Genomic DNA, 21,209 nt, shown 5'->3' on the forward strand with positions numbered 1-21,209 from the left:
TTTCTTTATTGTAAATCTGGGTCCATATTTCGAATGAATTCAAATGGGTGTAAAAAGCTGTTCTCTTGTGTTGTCTCGGTAAAGTTCAGAGGTGCCCTTCAGAATAAGTCATGCTTTTTTTTGTTTTACCTGTTCCTGATATGCCTAAAGCCTAAAGCCGATGCATTTCAACAAAACCATAATCATGGCACTCGGCGCTATCCTCAAGATATCTGTCAGCATTTAAATATCTTTGAGAAAGTCTCTCGTTTTACTCTGCCGTTTTGATTTGGACGTTGCCTTTTAGAAATCGGCCCGGACGTTCTCGCGTTGAAAACGACTAACGAGTCTTTTCTTGTCCCAGCTTTCGGGTGTTTATGTCTCTAACCTGAACTGTTTTTTCCTCTCCCCGCAGGTTTTGGACGGCCTTCTTGCTCAGTATGGTACTGTAGAGAACGTGGAACAAGGTACAGAACCCGACTCCTTCATCCTCACCCGTGTCATTTCGAGTTCATCCGTCTCCAGCCGTTTGATACATGCGTGTCTTTTTAGTGACACTCCAGACCTCCCAGGGAGTCACGACCCCCCCCCCCCCCACCCCACACCCCCCTGTGTGACTCTTGCTTCCTCATTATCATCATCACCGCACACATCCATTATCGAAACCCTAACCTATTTCTGCATATGAATCAGTCTCAATCATCTCGTCTGTCTCTTGCGCGTTAATGTTTGACCCGAAGATGGTATTTTATCTGAGGCTCTAGATAAGAAAGGTCTGCTGCCCCTGGGCCTGTTAGACTCAAGCGCACGGCTTGAAGTGGGCAGACGTGGAGGAAATCCAAGAATAATGCGCCTGTGTGTTTGAGTTATGCGTCTCTTTTGGGATGCAGCGTTGTGGTGACGGGGGGATGGCACGGCAGGCGCCTGTGGTGAGGCTTCTGAACTCTCTGATGTTGTGTGTGTGTGTGTGTGCTGATCGTTGTGTTGTCTGCATACAGATGCATGAGCAGACAAGCGGGGGGGCGGGGGGGGGCAAACAGACACCTAAGAATGCAAGCTTGGGAGAAAGAAAAAAAAATCTTGGCACACGCTTACAGGCGGATTCTGTGTGCGTTAAAGCAGCCGAGAAGATGAGCTGCCGCCCACTGTCGCGATGACAGGTGCTGAAAGGGGAACCCAGCAGAGAAATTATTTTACGTTTTAAAGTTCTCAAGACGGTTTGCTTCATTCTCTTCCCAGACGCCGCCGGGGGGGGGGGAATTTCCTCCTCCGTGTTTTTGGCTCTTCAAACATCACCGGTTACTCTGAATTACCGGCAGAGCCACCTCGTCGTCTCATTGTTTCCGGCTTTCCCGCCTTATGTCACTTCTTCTCCCTGCTTCGCTTCCTGCACTCTGGTTACCGTTTTTTTTCTGGAGCCGTCCCCATATATGTGTGCGTGGTGGCGAGACAGAGCTGGCTGTGAGAGCGAGCGCAGCGCCAGACTCTTGTGCGCGTATCCGCTCTCTGCCAGCTCGGCTCATCGCTGGATTTAACCTTTCCAGGCACAACTTTGACTAACTCGCGTTGTTTTTGGCCCTTTTGTGACGTTTGGCTCTCTACTTTTATCGATTTTTGCCGAGCTTTAGGTAATTGGCCTTACAATTACGGAGGTTCGAAGAGATCATTTTAACATTGAGGGGATTTGTCAGCGTGACCCGGTACCTCGTGTGTGCTTTGTTTGCGAAACGGAATAATATTGGTCATTAGTGTCTGACTGGCCTGGAGCCGGTCAGGTTTGATCAAGTCTGTTCTCCTGGCGGGTTTCTAAAAATTGAGGAACGAAAGACACGGCACGATGAGTGCACCACGTAAAGTAATAACAGAAGATTTATCTTAAACTAGCGTAATGCACAAAGGATTTTAACCCTCACTGATTGTTTTTGGCAATCAAACATCCAGACTGTTTTTATCTCTTAATGGGACTTTTTAAAGGTCTTTCAAAGTTTTTCTTTGGACTTTGGCAGCTTTTTTGACTGACTTTCAGTCCAGTGCTTCAACTCTTTATTTTTTTTATAACACTATCAAATCCAGCCCATGAATCACTTACACACACAAAAAAAAATCCAAATTCAGGCGATGAACCAGTGTTGACACCTCACAGAAAACTTAACAAAGAACCAGTTTTAAACTGTATTTTCTGGCACTCTGTTACCAGCAGCCAATGAAATAAACAATTAGATTTGATTCCTTTAGTCGAACCTGTGGAGAAATACCAAAGAGGACGTGGTCTCCCTGATAAAAACGTTGAATTTTTGGTTCAAAAATGTTGTTTCAGGAGAGTTTAAGGTGAAAAGTTGCCCGACTGTAGATTCTCTACTGAAAGATGACGCGTTTCTCACAAGCTGTGTCAGATTTTGGTGGGCGTTTTATAAAAACTCGACTTTCAGATACAGCAGCCTCCACAGTTTTTGACACGTCTGGCAAAGATTTTTAAAAAGCCTTTACATAATATTTTTTACCTCCCTTACAATCCAGAATAAAAGCCTGCATTACCAGCCCTGTTTCGTTGAAGTTACGGTTCTTTTAAACCCTTCAATCGTTGCTCTGATTGTGGTACAGGGCAGGTTTATGTTATTTATGGATGTATTCTTGTTTTTCCCATTTTGAAAGGTCAGAGAAATTGCCCTGTTTATTGCATCATATCCAGGTTAAATTGGAATAGACTAGATTTGAACTTGAGGGATTTCTTTTGTTTGTTTATAGCCTGAGATGTTTAGCGTCATGAAGTGGATTTAACAGATTAAAACTAATCTTTACCTCATGTTATTGCGTTGGTTACGGGTATTTACAGTTTTGCTCATTTTTCAATGCTACTGCTATGTATTAAAACAATAAAGCACAACTGACCTCGCCAAATGAGTTTTAACCATGTGGAGAAGGAACAAAAATCCTAATAACTCAATTAAATGCTAAACTTGCTTACTCATACTTAAGTGTACTTAATATAAGACTTATTCACTGTTAAATGTCAAATTTACACTCTGCAAAGTATTTTTCATGGTTTACTGGAAACATTTATGATTAATTTAGGTTTCAGATCTATGGAAACCAACAGGAAGCTCCAAAGGGTCGGTGCTCTCTTGTCTTTCCCTTTTTGAAGAGTGGCAGAGATATATATATATATATATATATATATATATATATATATATATATATATATATATATATATATATATATATATAAAGTTAGTGCAGGATGAGAAGATGAAGTTGCTAGAGACATTGAAAAAGGTTTCAGCTACACTTCTGCAGAAATTGTGAGGGATACCATTAATTGTAGCACATGTAGTTTTGTTAAAAACTAATAATTCTATATGTGGGAATTTTTAAACCCTCCAAATTAATGCACTCAAGTTAGGAGCTGGATTTTTTTCCCAACACTAAGCTGAAGAACAGGAGGTGACTTTAACTTTGCACATTTTTAGCGAGGTTGTGAATACATGTGGAAGGTGCTGTACCGTTTATCTAATAAAGAGGGCGTTTTGTTCTGACCACTTCTATTTTTCTCTATTTTCCAAAGTGTTTTGAGCGAACAGCACAGTGTGCTTGCACGATCAGTTAGAAGGATTGCACAAAAAGCGAAAATGCCAAAAGTCCAAAGGAATCATTCAGAAAGTCTTGAGAAATGTCGTGTAACAACTTTGCAGGACTACAATAAAGTCTGTCTGTTTGGAAGCGAAAAAAAACAACAACAACGTTTGTACAGAGCCGAACATTAGATTTGTTGCAAGTTCAATAAAACAGGGGCAATTAACGTGTTTTTTTTCTGCGCAGACTATACTGTAGCTTCAAATTCAGCTTTTTTACCATTGAAAAGGAGTCAAAGAACCAGCTCATCGCCCAAACTGATCACTTGATTAAGCTGATGGTGTTGTTTGTCGCCGTATGTAATGGATTCTCTAATTAACGTCGCTCTCTCTGAATCAGACCTCGCTTGATCTCAGCGGGATTCTCGTCCTCTGCGCCGCTCCGCCTTTGCAGAACAACACTCGACCACCTATCTGGTCAAGGTGTGTCTCCGCTGTGCGCTTCATTTGCTGTAAGCGGCGATTATTTGCCTCGTCCGGGCTGTTATGTCAGGGGCTCAGATCCGTTTTTTTTGTGAAAGTGACAGCGCGGCCTTTGTGTTAAGCAGCTCCGTTCTGTAGAGGAAGCAGCGGGGTCTGGAGCGAAGCCAGCGTGGTGATGGCTGTAATGGATTCACACAGACAAGCAGCTTTCTGGGTCGCCACGGGAACCTGGACGCGTGTCCAACTCACCTACGGAAACAACAAAGGCCGGATATGTGCATGTGTACTCCTTTGTTTACTGTATCTCATGTTTTTTTTTCTCCCCTCTCTCTTTCTCCTTGTCTTCTCCCACAGTGAACACTGACACAGAAACAGCAGTGGTGAATGTTACATACGCAACTAAGGAGGAAGCTAAAGTGTAAGCAGCCCATATAATGTTATTTTACGACTCATGTACAGATGAGACGCTGCAAAAGCAGCACGTTTGTTACTTGTTTAAACTCACTGTGTGTCCATATACTTGTGAGGTCAGGGGTGCGCCTTAGATGCAAGAACGTGGATGTAAATACAAACGCATTCAACCAGGATGATGCAGCAGCAGAATCTGGTATTAATTAACATTAAAGATTAAAAAAAAAAGCATGGAGTCATAGATACTTTGGAGAAACAATTGTTCCGTGTGACTCGTTAACTAAAGCTGGGGACAGACTACGAGACTTTTGCCGGTACTCACACAGACTTTGAAAAGACTCGGAGTTCATGCTGAGAGACAGTTTTTTTGTTTTGTTTGTTTCACGATTGAAAATCTGGGGATCACAAAAGGACCTGCCGACGGATCACAGACTGCAGGATTTTCTCACACCAAGAAAAGCCAGCTGAGAATATCAAACTCCTGCGAGGGCGACAGATTAAAAGCACAAACATACTAGCAGGCGGCAGTAATAAAATTTATACTCAGAATTCGGATGACTTAAATTTATTTTACGCTACCCCACAAAATGAAACAGATGCAACTTAATTCAATTCAATTCAATTCAATTCTTAAAATACTTAAACTTAAAATACTTTGGGTGAACTATTGCTGCGTTATTGTTGCCTCGGAAATCGAAAGTAGGAGCTGGGAATGCGGTAAACCCGAGTAAAAAGCGTTCTAGTTAACACAGCCGGAGAAGTCGGGAGTCCAAAATAAAATTAAAAGGTTAGGATTCCAATATGGCGACGACCAGGAACGCTGTTGTTCTTTTCGTGACACCTCTTATAAACGTCCTTTAAAGCTGTACGTTCCACATGCAAACACCACTTTTAATTTATCTGGTTCCGAGTTGCAGTCACTACATGTAACATTGATTACAAGTGGGTCTTGTAAAATAAACCTGTACTATCCCAGCTTACAGTTATTGATGCGAGCAGCTGCCATATTGGTTGCATCCATTCATAAAACTGCTTAAAATAAACAGTTGCTCAAAATCACGACAAATTATTGTCGTGATTGGTTTTTATGGCTATCATAGATATAAGCAAAGATACTTAAATGGAGAATAAATAATCATCTGAGAATGTATTTTTCACTTTGAGTTCAGTCCCCTCAATTGGCTTTTTAGTAAATAAATATTGATAAATCTTAAACAGAGATTTTTAAGAAAGAGCACAAAGGAATTGGCGAATAAAGACCGAATTTTTTAAATCTGAGTACAAAAAAGTCAAATATTAGCATGTAGTTAGGTAGCAAGGTGTTTTTAAATATTTTGAACCTTAATGTTTTGATGTGCTACTTTATAATAACGAGCAATCAGTTAGGCTGCACAATCAAATCTAAAGTGATAGAAATCCTAGTATCAAATCTTTGGATCCATAATATAATAAAACAAGATTGTTTTTTTAAGAATTTTCTATATGCAATATTAACTAAAATTCAAAAAGTCTGATCACTATAATCAGTGGAATTGTTTATTTTAGATTTATGCATTGCCGTCCAGATTCTGCACCGAGATACAGAATGTTTTTTTTCAAGCGATGGGATGAATTTTTTGCTTTAAAAATAAACCATAGCGATGCAGTCGTGGCTTTTAAAACACACAATTTTCTCTTAGTCATCCGTGCCGGTTGTAGCTCACATTTTCCAGAAACAGAACTTTCTGAAATCAGAGTCCAGACCGAACCGATTTCTGCTGCTGTGTAGCGATAGACTCCCAAGGACAGCTCTCAACGTTTTTGGGTTTTTTGCGTGATTCATCACAAGTAAGTGTTATGAGACGTCACAGGCTGGGTGTGTCTATCTTCATGTTTTTCTTTAGCTTTTAATGTGCTGCCAGGTTTCTGGTAAATGTTGTCCTGATTTAAAAGGATGGACTGATTTTGGGAAAAATTAATTGGAATTGTTGCAAGTTTTTTTGTATTTTTCTTTAAGTTGCAGACGTAAAGTCCCAAGATTCTGTGAACGATTGATGTTCTGTAGAAATTCATAATCTATGCATAATCCACAGATGTCAAAGCAAGAATGTCTTGAGAAGTTAATCAATCCAGGCCTTAAATCAAGCATCATAAGAAAGGATCTCAAAATTATACACAGTTGTATCTCTGTGAATTACAACAGCACTAAAAAGCTAACAGTTTCAGCTACAGAAGTATATTACAGTATATTACTAACAGATCTAAGTGCTTATTCGTTCATTTTGACGACTGTAGTTTATAGTTAATGAGAACCCAAACATTCGTTTCTCAAAAATTTCAGAAGAACAGTAAAGAGAGATTTTAAAAACAGAAATGTTATGTAATAGCCCTGCTGTGGTCTAACACTCATAACAAAGAAGAGTTGTCCAGCAGACACTCTCTATAAGGAGTGTAAGCCATAAAAAGTTATTGCTAAATAAGCCGAGGGTTTAGACAGGGCAATATCTCAGAATATTAATAGAAAGTTTAGTGGAAGGAAAAAGTGCACAAGCAACAGGCAAATTCCCAGGGCGTGACATTTGGGACGGAAACAGTGCTTGAGTTAGCTCTGGCTCTGATGAAGTGTTGTCTTCTTGTAAGGGTTCGATTACAGCTCCCCCCTGCAACATGTTGAAGCGCCCTTGGGCAAGGCACTGACCCTCAAGTTGCCCAAAAACTTGACTAGTGTATGAATATGTTCCTATGTAATTCTCTGAGAAACTGAATTTGGAGTTTTCTTAGCTGGGGGCCACGGCTGCCCAAATTATTGGAAATAAATGCTTGAAGTGTATCACTGTGCGTAAGAACGAAGCCATAAGAAAAGTACGGTTTTCTTTTTTAATAGAACGGCTGACATAAATGAACTTTTCAACGGTATGCTGTAATTAATTTAGTTCAATATTTGCTCTCTGTTCCTGGCTCTCTCCCCCCCCCCCCGCCTCCTTCCCTTCCCTTCCTCTCCTCAGAGCCATTGAGAAGCTGACAGGACACCAGTTTGACGACTACTCCCTGAACGTGTCGTACATCATGGACACGGATGCCGCCTCGCCCGTCCAGGCTCCCCGAACGCGGCGCGGGGGACGATCCTCCCGGGACCAGGGCACCCCGCAGCCCGGCCCGTCGGGGGGCTTCGGTTCGCCCCGCCTCAGACAGCCCGACTTCCCCCTGAGGATGCTTGTGCCTACTCAGTTTGTGGGAGCCATCATAGGCAAAGAGGGCCTGACCATCAAGAATGTCACCAAGCAGACGCAGTCCAAGTGAGTTCAATTCACTTCAATTCAATTTTATTTATATAGCGCCAAATCATGAAACATGTCATCTCAAGGCACTTTACAAAATCAAGTTCAATCATATTATACAGATTGGGTCAGATTATACAGATTGGTCAAAAAATGTCCTATATAAGGAAACCAGTTGATTGCATCAAAGTCTTGACAAGCAGCATTCACTCCTGGGGAACCGTAGAGCCACAGGGAGAGTCGTCTGCATTGTCCATGGCTTTGCTGCAATCCCTCATACTGAGCAAGCATGAAGCGACAGTGGGAAGAAAAACTCCCCATTAACGGGAAGGAAAACCTCCGGCAGAACCGGGCTCAGTGTGAACGGTCATCTGCCTCGACCGACTGGGGTTACAGAAGACAGAGCAGAGACACAACAAGAGAGACAAAAAAGCACAGAAGCACACATTGATCCAGTAATCTGTTCTACATTAGATGGTAGCTTTTTCAACTCAGTTAAAAAAAGCGTGTGCCGTCCAGCTGGATTTATTGTCCATTAGCCCGACAAATAGGAAGCACCATCATTTCATCCACGCCAAATCGACGTGGATTTGAAACGCGTCTAATCTCCGCATCTGTCTTTCTAGGGTGGACATCCACCGGAAGGAAAACGCTGGCGCAGCAGAGAAACCCATCACCATCCATTCAACACCCGAGGGGTGCTCCTCCGCCTGCCGGATGATCCTGGACATTATGCAGAAGGAGGCCAACGAGACCAAGACGTAAGCCTGCGTACAACCTCCCCAAACAAACTACTACCGGGCCGTAAACGCAGCTATCTGTGCAGCCCGGACACACATGCACAATCCCCACTCGGAGATTAACCATCACGTCTGCAGGGCTGTAAGCTCATCCTTTAACCCTGCCACCGCACACTTTTTTTTAATCTCGCGGCGCGCTCCTTTCGGCCTGGACCACTAACACAGTAAACACGGCCGCCCGGCCCGGGCCGGCACGTGATCGCAGCTTAGCCTCTAAGAGTCTAGGCCGACGGACCTAATTAGGTTTGACACTTTTAACGAGACACGGCACCTTTTTTTTTACGGCTCTTTGAGCTTCTGCCCGGTGTTAACAGCAACCTGTGTTGTAGTGTTTTGTCCGCTTTTATTTGTGAGCACGTCCACTCAGGTACGAGAGGCACCTTTCTTTTTTTTTTTTTTTTTACCCAGTTACACCCGAGACGTTTCAATGCGGGAGAAGGCAGAAGAAGCCTGTGATTGTAGAAAAGCTGCACAGCCTTTTCAATTAGCTCAACGCAAGACGGATTCACATTTAATCACAGTTAACTTTGGTGCGTCAGAGTTTTTTCTCGTGCTGGGTTTTTGATCAGGCTTCGCGTTTTCTGCTGCAGCGCGCATCTTCAAGTGCCTCTTATCGAAACAGAAAACATTGCCGGCTGTTTGATGCATACAGCTGTCAAATATTGATGAGCGGCGTAAGGAAATTGGTCCTGGCACGCAGGAACACGAGGACAGAGAGAAAATTTAAGCCACTCAAGTAATGCTGGGATGTTTGGTCCAATGCGCTCAAAGCTAGAACCGCCGGAGAGGCGGGAGTTGTAATCTGCTCACTTTTTTTACGATTTTATACGTTACAAGCAGAATAGGACTTAGATAGATAGATAGATAGATAGATAGATAGATAGATAGATAGATAGATAGATAGATAGATAGATAGATAGATATCTTTATTGTCATTTTGTATGCACAAAGTGCGTACAGAACGAAATTTTGTTTGCATACAGCTTGAAATATAACTCTAGAAATCACTCTAAAAATCACAGTAGATTGCACTAATTTTCAGGATAAAGATGCAGCAGCGATTTATGTAAACAATTGAAATGAAAAACAATGTAACAATGTAAACAATGCATGGGAAATAGACAGTGTGCTATTCACAGTATACAGATGCAGCAACAATTTATGTAAACAATTGAAATGTAAACGATGTAAAACAATGTAGACAATGCAGGGGAAATAGACAGTGTGCTATTTACATGTGGTACAGAGTCCATTTGTGGCTTCAGCAGTTCAACAGTCTGAAGCATATGTGCAAAACTGTCTGAAGCATATGTGCAAAACGGTCTGAAGCATATGTGCAATACAAAAAAAATGGATTAGGCCCTGGCAGTAGAGGTCTCATGTGTTCACTGCACCTGGTTGCAGCCTCGCTGTAATATTTCTCCTGCACATTTGTATGGCTTATTCCCTTTGCGGACTCATATTGATCTCTGGCCTCATTGACTTCAGATTCCTTTATGTTCAACAGCCATAATTCAAACAAATCATGCTCTGCAGTGATGCCAACACTTTTAGCACATCTGTTGTTTTTTTTTCTTCTTCTTCCCCCCACGCTTATTCATCCTTCCAACATCTGAAAAGCATCAAACTAATAAATAAATAGTCCACTAAAATCTGTCCTGGCGCATAATACTGTGCATTATTGCGTTTGCTTGTCAGCCCGGTCGCCAGCAGGTAACGGATGACCCTGTGAAATCTATAAAATTTATATTATAAATTAATTTATCGATCAGTTAATCATTTAATCAGTATACCAAAACCACTAAGATTCTTTCAGGTTGTTGTTACCGCCGCGGGTTTTGTGCTACAACCCTGTTTCCATAGAAACAGCCAAATGGCAAGAATTTGACGTTTAACGAGGGGTAAAAATGACCCGCTCTGTGACTCTAAGCATAACTGCATAAGCCCCCCCCCCCCCACCACCACCACCACCCCCACGTCCAAAAACGTCTGAAACCAATCAAATGTATTCTGCAAATTAAATACCAGAGTGACCTGTCATCAAATCAATAACCCAAATGAACAAACTTTCGTTTCCTTTATGATTTAGTGCACCTATTGTCTGGTTTCTGTAGCAACCACTAAGCAGTAATTGGATTGTTTCAGGGTGGAAAAATAACCTGCCCAGCAGTTTTGACTATGCACATCAGTTAGAGAAAAAAAAAATCAAATTTGTCAAATATTCGCTAATTGGAGGGATGTAAAGAAGGCGTTGTAATAGTCAGGAATCGTGAGGCAGAGCGTTTAAATGTGCGATGACAGGTATGAAGGGAAAAGAACGCTACCATTTTCTGCGTTTAATTTTTATTATCCGTTTGAAGAAAATGTTTTTATTAAACTTGTCAGACCAAAGAAATCTGCATAGTAATCCCCTCATTATGCTACAACCTGGTTTTCTGCGGCTACAGCCAAACAATCAGTGGACGCACGGCAGCGGTCTATTTTAAGACACAGAAATGTCATTAAATTAATAAATATTAATTAAATTTTTAAGAGCTACAGAGGTGAAAATCCTTTGACGGCATTTGCAGGGTCACAAAACAGGCGAGGAAGTAATACATAGATGTAAAACCAATGTGGTGGTACAAAGTGGTGACACCTGATTAAAATAATAATTTCATATTATTTATTGTAGCTTTATTTTTGTAGTTTTTAATTATTTGATTGGTTTTTGTATTTGTTTTATCTTTTATTAATTGTTTGAATTTCATTCTTATTGATTTACTTTTAACCTTTTTTGTGTCTCATTTTTGTTTACATTTATTCAAACTGAGCTAAAATCACTCGGCTGTAGTTTAAAGACGTGAGAGCGATTACAGTCTTCTCCTTTCCACAGAAAAAATAGGAACAAAAACCAAAAACGGCAGATTTTATTTGACATAAAAACTGGATTTTGTTCAAGCTGTACGTAATTTCTGAATGTTGTAACAGAAAAATAGATGGCTTGGCTTGAATTTGACTGTTGTTGCTGTAAGTATTTTTTTTTTCTTTTTTTTTTTTTTCATTGGCAAAGTGAAAGCAACGGAGTTTCAGCGTTTCAGTTGGTGTAATCTACCTCAATCAGTCAAGCACTAATCCTGCCTTCAGAAGTTACAATGCCGCCCACACCTCCCTGTGATAATGTCAACAAAGTGTCACCGCCTCGCCTGGGCGCCACACCTGCAGGAATAAAACCGGTCGCCCCTGCCACCCTCCGCCCTGTGATTTCACTCAGCCTGAACCCACTGAAACTCAGACCACAAAACCCACACATGTGCACGTACCCTCCCACTTCATCCCTGCAGTAACTAACGACACCCTGCAGCATAGATCTGCATTTACAGATCGGCCCCCCCACCACCTCACCCCACACCCTCCCAGCCCTAACGATGCACGCCACGTCTGTGACCCAGCCCTGCAGAAAACCCCGGCATCTGGCCACCTTCCACCACAACCCCGATTCATATTCACACCCTGTGATTGCCACACAAAGCAGACATGCAGATAATGCAGAAGTTGCACTCCTCCTCCTCCTCCTCCTCCTCCTCCAGTAAAGGATCATACATGCCATCTGCTCCTATCAGGCACACTGATGCAGATGTTGTGGACTCACGTTTTACAGTTTTTTTTCTTGTCACTTCAGAACTGACGGAGCCAAAGGAAGCTCCTGTGACTTAATTACAGAAGTCATTTCTGCAGAGGGGAACATTGTGTCGGACTTAGTTGACGGTAAACTTGTAAAAACAAACTTGTCCATTTTCCCCGTCCTCCTGCGTCTGTGCTCCACAATAGCCCGAACGTTGTTGCAGAGTCATGATTACCTGCATTAAGCCCAACAGAAAATTTGACTCACCTTTTATTCCTTTCAAATTACGCGACGCACGAACATTTGTTTTGCTCCTAAATATTTATTCTTTTTGGAAACCCGCCGGCCTCAGAAAGCTTCTAGACAAACATGAATCATCTGATTCAGGGCATTATTTCTTTACTTTTAAGACTGTTGCTCATTCTAGTCTTCGGTTTGCTTTAAAAGTAGTAGCCTTTGTTTTTAACCTGGATTCCCCGCAATTTTTGTTAAACTATTCTTGACTTGGAAAGCTGTTATGCAAGAAGCGCATAAACCAACTAAGTTCTGGTTTTATGAAAGAAAGTAAGGAAAGGCTTACAGGTAACAATGCAAAAATGTAGTTTCTTATGTCAAATAAAAAGACTTTGCTTTGTTGCTGTTTTTTAATGCCGCTATAAGCACAATTTTTTAGAAGAAATGCAGAAGCATTTTCCCAGCTGCATCATCTACCCCAGCATCTCGTTTGTTTTGAACTTTCAGGCCCAAAGGAAATCTTATTTGAATCAAATCTAAAGACCTATTGCAGAAAAATGTCAGCTACTTCTCTGCAGCATACCCAATGTAATGTGGGAACATATCGTGGACTAAATGTACTAAGTCCTTTGTGGTGGTTTGTTTTGCTAGGACTCCTTGCTTTGGCCCGGGGCGCAATTTTCTGCCCTCAGGATGATTTTGTACGGCCCTGATTATTTGTTCAACTGTGGTGCAAAAAACAGCCTGCCTACACATGCTGTTGGTGCAGATTTATTTATATTCTTTAGGGTGAGTTTTCTACTCATGCAGAGCCTTAAAAAAATATGGGAAATAATGAGTATCTTTTTAGGAAAAAAAAAACGTTAGGTACAATACAACGTATCCATCTTTGGTTAAACACATTTATTGACTGTTTTCATTTTAATTTTACAGTAAATTGGCCAACAGACATCCAAAGATGGGTCCACGCATTTCTGATGGGTGATTTTAGCAAATGTCTAGTCCTGTAGATGAAAATGTCACAAATAAAATTCTAGGTAAAGAAAGCTGAACATAATAAATAAAAAATAAATGTGGGGAATTGCCTGCAGATTGTATGTATTAAAAGGGCCTCACAGACTTCCAAGACATTTTTTTTTAATCTACAGATCAGAATTACAGATCTGTTGCCTAGAAGAATACAAATGCTTTTGTTAATCTCAATAAATATCACACATTTATTTTACCGTTCCGTTGTTGGTAAAAACCAAGAAACATTTTGCAGTCTTAATTTAAAAATGTTTGCATTTTTGTGGCCCACAAATATATTGTGACCTTGAGAGAAAAACCTTTAAATATTCAGAAAATGTACTCTTTCATCCTAGCACGAGAGTAAAAAAATTAGGAAATGATAGGCTTGGTGCTCTGCAGAAACTCTTGTTTCCGGTGCAGCCTCAAAAAAAGATGTCGGATTAAAGCCCAGAACTATTTCTAACCGGATACAACCTTATAACAGGTGCTACTGTCCTGTAAACACTTTTGCATCAAACGAATCACAGCAACAACAGCTGCAGGAAACCTAAGGAGTCCATATCTGATCTGCTTTTTATTAAATGTCTCTGGCAACATAAAGAGATAAATCATTTAGCTTATGCACCAGAGGAAGTCCTGTGCCTCCAGCAGCATTTGCTACCAGGCAGCTGTCCACATTCCAGCTCATCCCTGTCACTCCGCGACATTCCTCACGCCCTCGGTGAGGTGAGAGCGAGCGACACTTAGTGGAGCCAGTCCTCTGTCATCACATCTAACCTTTTATACGTTTGCGTGTCTGCAGGACGGACGAGATCCCTCTGAAAATCCTCGCCCACAACAGCCTGGTGGGTCGGCTGATCGGGAAGGAGGGCCGCAACCTGAAGAAGATCGAGGAGGAGACAGGGACCAAGATAACCATCTCCTCGTAAGTCATTTACATCTCGCTGCAGGCTCATAAATATTCAGACACCCATCTATATCTATATCTATATCTATATCTATCTATCTATCTATCTATCTATCTATCTATCTATCTATCTATCTATCTATCTATCTATCTATCTATCTATCTATCTATTTATCTATCTATATATATATATATATATATATATATATATATATATATATATATATATATATATATATAGTATTTAGCTGATTTTTGCATGAAAGTGACGTGCTTTAAATACAAAATCTCTTTAAGTTGTCAGGGAGGGATTGCTGGATCAGATACATTTACTGCTGTGGTATTCGATATAATAATAATAATAATAATAATAATAATAAGAAGAAGAATCCTGGAATTACTCACATTTTTCCATACTCTTTTCTTTCTCCATACTTGACCCAACCTGGAAAATAGGCTTTTCCTGAGCGCGCGGTAGCACCTTGTTCACTCCCGTCCATCAAACCACCTCATTCATTTAAAACTCTTCTCTGGGAAGTAGATGAGAGCCTTCAGCTACATTATCCTCCGTTTTTTTTCTAAGGGAGCAGGGATTTTAAAGTGAAAACTGCTGGGTAATAGTCAGCCAAATTGTTATGTAGAGAGGGAAAACTCTGGTTATACCTTTGTAATAAATTGTGTAAAAAGTGGCATTTAATTAACAATGTGCTGCTCCGTGTGACTTGCTATGAAGCTAAGCAAGCATTGATTCAGTTGAATGTGTAAAAGCGGTTTTCACGTTTAGCTTTTTTTTTTTTGGGGGGGGAAGCGTTTGATCTTCATTTGCTGTTAAAAGCATGCACAGCTTTCCTTTTTTTCTTAACGCTGCAGATTTTCCTTGGATGGACGAGCTCTTCTCGTCTCTTTTCTTCTCGTCGCTGCGCTGCCGTTCCCAGGCTGACCTCGCCCCACTCCTTGTTTTAAAATTCATTTCACACAATGTTAAAAAGAAAGGTTGTTTTACTCATCCTGCAGTTCTCAGTCTGCGAGGGGAGCTGGAAAATGTCTCCATGGCTTGTCTACAGAAATGCTTAGAAAACAAATGGGGGGGGGGGGCTCATTATGTCAGCAGGGTTATCTTAGTTATGGCTAGTGGGCTGCAAATTGCGTATGTGCGATGTTAAACTTGTAAAAAGAATTTGTGCCAGCGTCCAGATCCAAACAGGTCTGGGAAGAGTCCTTGCAAAAGTCGTTCTCCTGTTTTATCAGGATTCAACCATGAGCCTCAGCATATTTGCTTCTGTTTTAAACACCATTGCAAAGTAGCGACTGATTGTAAAGGGGAAATGACACCTGCTTTTCAAATCATTGTAAGAATAAAAACCGACTTAGCCTTTGAAATGACATCTGAACACTGACAGTTTTGTACAATCCTCTTTGCAAAAATAGCTTAATTTCGTCCAGACTGGATGGCATATTTGAAGGCCTGAAGCGCCATGCCGCCACCACCGTGTTTCATTGCGGGGATGGTATTTTTCAGGATGAGTTTTCAGTCAGACAGAAGTTTGCACGACGGCCAAAAAGTTTTCTTCTTGGTCTCATCTGACCAGAACCTCTTACACATTTGCTGCGCCTCCCACAAGTTCCCCACTGCCGACAGGACTTTTTATATTATATGGCTTCCTTTTGCCTCTTTTCCATAAGACCCAGATTCGTGGAGTGCACAGCTAACAGCTGTCCTGTTGCCAGATTTCCCCACCTGAGCTGTGAGTCCCTGCAGCTCCTCCATGAACCGTTGTATTAAACAGCCATAAGAGGCCTCCATGACACTGATGGTTCACTAATGATCTCCAACAGATCTTCAGCATTCATGCTGAGGTTAAGTTAACACGCGCTCACTAATCAGGTGAGTTCTGCAGGGAATTGGATGCGCTGGATGTTGTTTAGTGGTATGGTTCCTTGTCTGTAGCCGCTTATCCGTGCAGGGCACTGGAAAAACAACCGTGCACGCACGAAAATACAGAGAGAGAGAGAAAGAGGGACCAGTTCATGTTTTTTTAGACTGTGGGAGGAGTACCGGGAGAGATCCCACGCATGGCACTGGGAGAGCATGCAAACTCCATGCAGAAGGACTCCAGGACCTTCTTGCTGCAAAGGCAACCGACCTAGTTGAAAACTGTACCCTTTATTACACCGCTTTAAAATCATGCACAACTTTGTGTTGCTCTGTCTCATAAAATCACAATAAAACACACTGAGGTCTGAGGTTGCCATGCTGCAAAACAGCGAGAGAGGCAAGAACACTTTTGCAAGTCGCTGTTTTTTCTAACTGGGCGCCTGTATCGCACAAGCGTCCTCCTCCAACGTTAACGTTTGTCGCGACGTACGCCTTGATCGGACGAATTCAACTCCGCTCTTAGAATGAAGTCTGCTTAAACGTCTGAGTTCGGAGAGACTGAGCGGTGGGAAAGCGATACTCCGAAACTATTCTGAGTATTTTTCCGTTCTTCCTTGTGATTGTGTGATTGTGTGTGTGTCTGCTTCGCTCTCTGTTTCAGGTTACAAGACTTAACCATTTACAACCCTGAGAGGACCATCACGGTGAAGGGAAGCTTGGAGGCTTGTTGTAAAGCCGAGGTGGAGATCATGAACAAGCTGAGGGAAGCCTACGAGAACGATATCGCTGCTATAAACGTAAGTTACTATCTGCAGCCCTCTGTGTTGTTTCTGTGCTGTTCGTGTGGCGATTATGACCGTGGGATGACTCACACGGACTGACAGGTGAGCAGTGGAGGAGAGTGGGGGGAGGAAGAGAGAGAGAGAGGGGGGGTTACCACAGGATGATATTAGCTTCCCCTGTTGTGTGTTACCGCCAGCATTAGTAAGGCCCTGCTCTGTAAACAGATAACGGTAAACGATCGCTGAATAGCTCATTAAGTGAGTTGAGTATTTGAGCGCAGCTTGCCTCCATGCCTCTGACTCACACCGCCCTTCCCCGCTGCGCGTGTGTGTGTCTGCGTTCCTGTTGTAACACACCGCCTTTCCCAGCATCCATCTGATATCCGCGGGCCGCTCTTTCACCCGGCTCCTCTTTCACACGGGGCCCCCGTGACATCAGCAGCCGCCGAGGTCGAGCCCTCAGACGAAGAGGAGCAGCGGGAGCGGCACGCACCGTGAGGACACCGAGGATGCTCATCAGATCAGCGGCTGCGGCCCTGTGGAGATGCAACGCAGGGTCTTCTGTTTTAGGCTACTTTTATTTAGCGTGTTAGCTCAGCTGGCTGCCCATTGTTGTTGTCGCCGGTTTACTATTAAATTATTACCAGGACTTGTCGCTCAGCATGTGGCTGCATCGTTTTTTTATGGCTTGCTGTAGTTTCTGTGGCCCCCAGTCTGGTTGAGGTGTGAGCGAAGAGGGCCACCTAGCGGCAATCTTTAGATATTACAAAGAACGTTCGGAGGGGAGCGTTCAGGAATGAAGGAAGACTTTAGACTGTTTGGAGAAGCCCAGGTGTTGATGACCGGTTCGGCATTGGGGTCAATTTCCAGGTGCCTGGAGGTGGGTCGTGTGTCTGCACTGCAAAAACGGATCTAAAAATAAGCAAAATGTCCTTAAACATAGTGTTTTTGTCCTTGATCTGAGCAGGTAAATAAGATCATCTGCCAATGGAATGAGTATTTTGACCCCTAAATTAAGATAATTAGACATCCTATACTTGAAATAAGATGATGGAGATGAATTGTTCCTATTTTAAGTGCCAAAATCGCATTCTATTGGCAGATCACCTTATTTACCTGCTCAAATCAAGGACAGATACGCTCATTTTCAGAAAATTTTACTTATTTTTAGTTTGGTTTTTGCAGTGTGTTCAAATAAAGATGCGCAAATATGAGCACCCACGGGGAGGTCCATCATCATCTAGGTTACCCTTAAGTGTTTTAAGGCATACAAATGTTTGAATTCAAAGAAAGTAATTTCTTGAAATTTATACCGCTCATATTTGGGGCGTATTTGGCAAACGGAAATAATTTTGGTAAGCCTAACCGACCCAAAACAGGAGATGTTTAGCCCACACATCTGTCTTTTGATACCGTTATTAATGCAAGTTGTAAATATGGAGTGTCGACTGTCCCTGACGCGCTTCTCTGCAGCAACTTTAAATTCAGCAGCAACTGTTCACGAAGCACTGTGTGGTTAGCAATGTTGCTTTGCAGCTAGGAGGTCCTGAACCCAGGACCCTGCAGCTGTCCATGTGGATTTTGCATTATTCTTCCCGTGCATAAGTTTTTTTTTTAAAGGTCTGGCTTCCTCCTACCAGCCTCTACACATGTATGTCAGGTTGTATGTGTGGTTGTCTGTCTCTGTGATGGACTGGCAACCCGTGCAGGGCGGTGGTATAAAATGAACAAAACAAGAAAATTGGGGCTATATTTATTATTTCATAAAGCGTTTTTTTTCCCATTATACTGTAATGGACTGAATGTCTGACAAAGATAGGTTTTGGCGTATAGAGGGAAATGTTTACAGTTGTTTGCTATGTTGGTGATGTCCTCTCAATGCAAGACCAATGGGGTCCTTCAGAGATTTAAAGCTCTTGTTAACAACTAAGACATTCTCTCTGTCTTGGCAAAGTAAAATAAGAGTCTGGTTAATTAATTGACATCCCAATCATTCTTCGTTTGCAGCAACAAGCCAACTTGATCCCAGGCTTAAACCTGAACGCTCTGGGCATCTTCTCCTCTGGTCTGCCGGTGCTGCCCCCTGCTGCTGCCGCCGCCGCTGCTGCTGCTGGACCACGCGGTGCAGTGCCCCCTGTGGCATCAGCAGGATACAACCCCTTCTTAGTGAGTCCTCTCTTTCCTTTTTTTTTTTTTTTTTTTTTTTTTTTGAACTGCCATACATGCTTCAGAGAAGGGGAAAATGCCCTTTTTCGGATTAGCCCGGTCTTGTGTTTGCGGGTAAATCATGTTCCCCTCAAAGTGCTTTTAGAGACAGCGGCGCGCAGCGTTGACTCAGGTCTTCCTGCGTGATGCAGTTTGAAACGAGCAGAATTCCCCCCATCTCATTTGGAGATGAGTCAGTTTGTCTGTGAAAACAAAGTCTCCACTCATTTGCCAGCGTTAAGTGGTGTGAGACAGCGTGCTCCGCGGGCGCAGGCGATCGGAGTGTGATTCACCGCGAGTGTGTGCCCTGAAATCCCCCCCTCCCAAAAAAATAACTATCCCAGCTTGTGTTTGTGTGGATGTTAACATGCCGTCTGATGGGCCTGTTTGTCCCTTTCAGAGTCACTCTTCACATCTCAGTGGCCTGTACGGGGTTCCTCCAGCAAGTGCCATGCCCCACCAGCACTCAGTACGTCCCCTTTCCCCTCTCCTCTGCAGCCGCAGTCATCACAGACTATCACCTGACTATGCAGTTTACTCACTATTATCACAAGACATGCGTGACAGAAACACAGTGGATGGTAAAAGAGAGGCTCTCGATTAAAAAAAACAAAAAAAACAACAACAACCCGGGAATCTTGAAATGACGACCATCAGTTTGCGACATTAGGCTCAAGCCTGTTTGGGAAAAACGTATGAATGGCTCAAAAGTAGATGAAAAAAACAAAACAAGTTGAAGGTTTTAAAGTGGACTAGTTCAGACTTAAATCCGACCGAGATGGCGTAGCCTGACGTTAAACAGGCCTGCCATTGTTGAAAACCCTCCAGTGTGGCAAAATCTAAAACAGTCAACAAATTGGAGTGGTCAAACATTCTCTGCGGGGGTAAATTACTTTTCCACAGTGCTTTCTCCCTCTTTTTTTTGATGGTCTCAAATGTTAACCTTTAGCCGTGATAGAAATCAGAATAAGAATCAGACACACTTTAATAATCCCAGAGGGAAATTACTTTTGTTACATGCTCCAGAATACACACATTTTTATATATATATTTACAACATTCCATACAAGGTAATATGATATATACACACACATATATATATATATATATATATATATATATATATATATATATATATATATATATATATATATATAAAATCTCATATATAAAATGTGTAATTGTGCCAAAAATCGATCGCCAGTGGGTATCTTTTCTGAAGGTCTAAATATTTCTTTAGACATTAGCAGCTGATTAGTGCAATAGCAATCTTTTTGTTGTCGTTGGAAGCACGTAGTGTTAAAGCATACCAGATAAATCGGGGAAACAACCAAGAATAGTCTGGATCTTTGCTTTGTTACAGCAACTCTGTGACACAAAAATTCAAATCAATCCAATTAAACTTTAGGAAAAACTCCACGAAAAAAATTATGTAGTTTGATGGACATAAAATAGTACTAGGAAACAAGTAGGTGAGTCCCAAGGAGCTATTGTATCTGAAACCCTGGCATATTAAATCATATTAAATCAAATTAACTGTAGGATGAGGCCTGCTGAATACTTGTGGCCAGAGGCTGATTGTTTCCCTTTTTTCTAAAGATGCCACGTTCACATACATGTTATGCTTCTCCAGGAGTTAAAACACGTCTTGTTTCATCTTTTCTCATTTTTTATTATCAAGTACAACGGCGGGACAGAAAATGAGTGAAAAAAAGTAGCAAAGCAACTTCCTGAAAGCGTAAAGGAACTCTTAGTCAAGATCACTTAAAAGTATTGAAACAGTCTGCTTCCTTTGAAGGAAATCTCCTCACATGTAGGTCACGTCTTGTGAAAAGGAGAGAGGGTGGCTCTGCTGTTTCACGTTGCTTAGTCAGCAGAACACCACAAATTATTCCGGTACGGGACTTTTCAGCCCTTTTTAACTTTAAAAACCTCAACGCACTGGTTGTCACCGTGCTAAAAAACACAAGATAATCACAGTTAATAGGACTATTCCCATCCAGACATTTCCCCACATTATTCCGCCAGTTATCTGATGAGTTGCATCTACATTTTTTGTGCTTTTCGGAGTAACTCTTCCCTGCTTTTGTG

At 41.9% G+C, this 21,209-nt stretch overlaps 1 protein-coding gene across 1 annotated transcript in view; it reads left to right on the forward strand.

Moving 5' to 3' along the window:
* The window catches only part of igf2bp2a (insulin-like growth factor 2 mRNA binding protein 2a), a 79,873-nt gene that overhangs the window by 53,721 nt on the left and 4,943 nt on the right, over positions 1–21,209 (forward strand). The window contains exons 4-11 of the mRNA XM_036139451.1: positions 395–446; positions 4,386–4,449; positions 7,427–7,717; positions 8,326–8,460; positions 14,151–14,273; positions 16,793–16,928; positions 18,921–19,079; positions 19,519–19,587. Of these exons, the coding sequence (XP_035995344.1) occupies positions 395–446; positions 4,386–4,449; positions 7,427–7,717; positions 8,326–8,460; positions 14,151–14,273; positions 16,793–16,928; positions 18,921–19,079; positions 19,519–19,587 (1,029 nt within the window). The remainder of the gene's footprint in view (positions 1–394; positions 447–4,385; positions 4,450–7,426; positions 7,718–8,325; positions 8,461–14,150; positions 14,274–16,792; positions 16,929–18,920; positions 19,080–19,518; positions 19,588–21,209) is intronic.

The sequence above is a fragment of the Fundulus heteroclitus genome, chromosome 7 (assembly GCF_011125445.2).
Source record: "Fundulus heteroclitus isolate FHET01 chromosome 7, MU-UCD_Fhet_4.1, whole genome shotgun sequence".
Classification (NCBI taxonomy): domain Eukaryota; kingdom Metazoa; phylum Chordata; class Actinopteri; order Cyprinodontiformes; family Fundulidae; genus Fundulus; species Fundulus heteroclitus.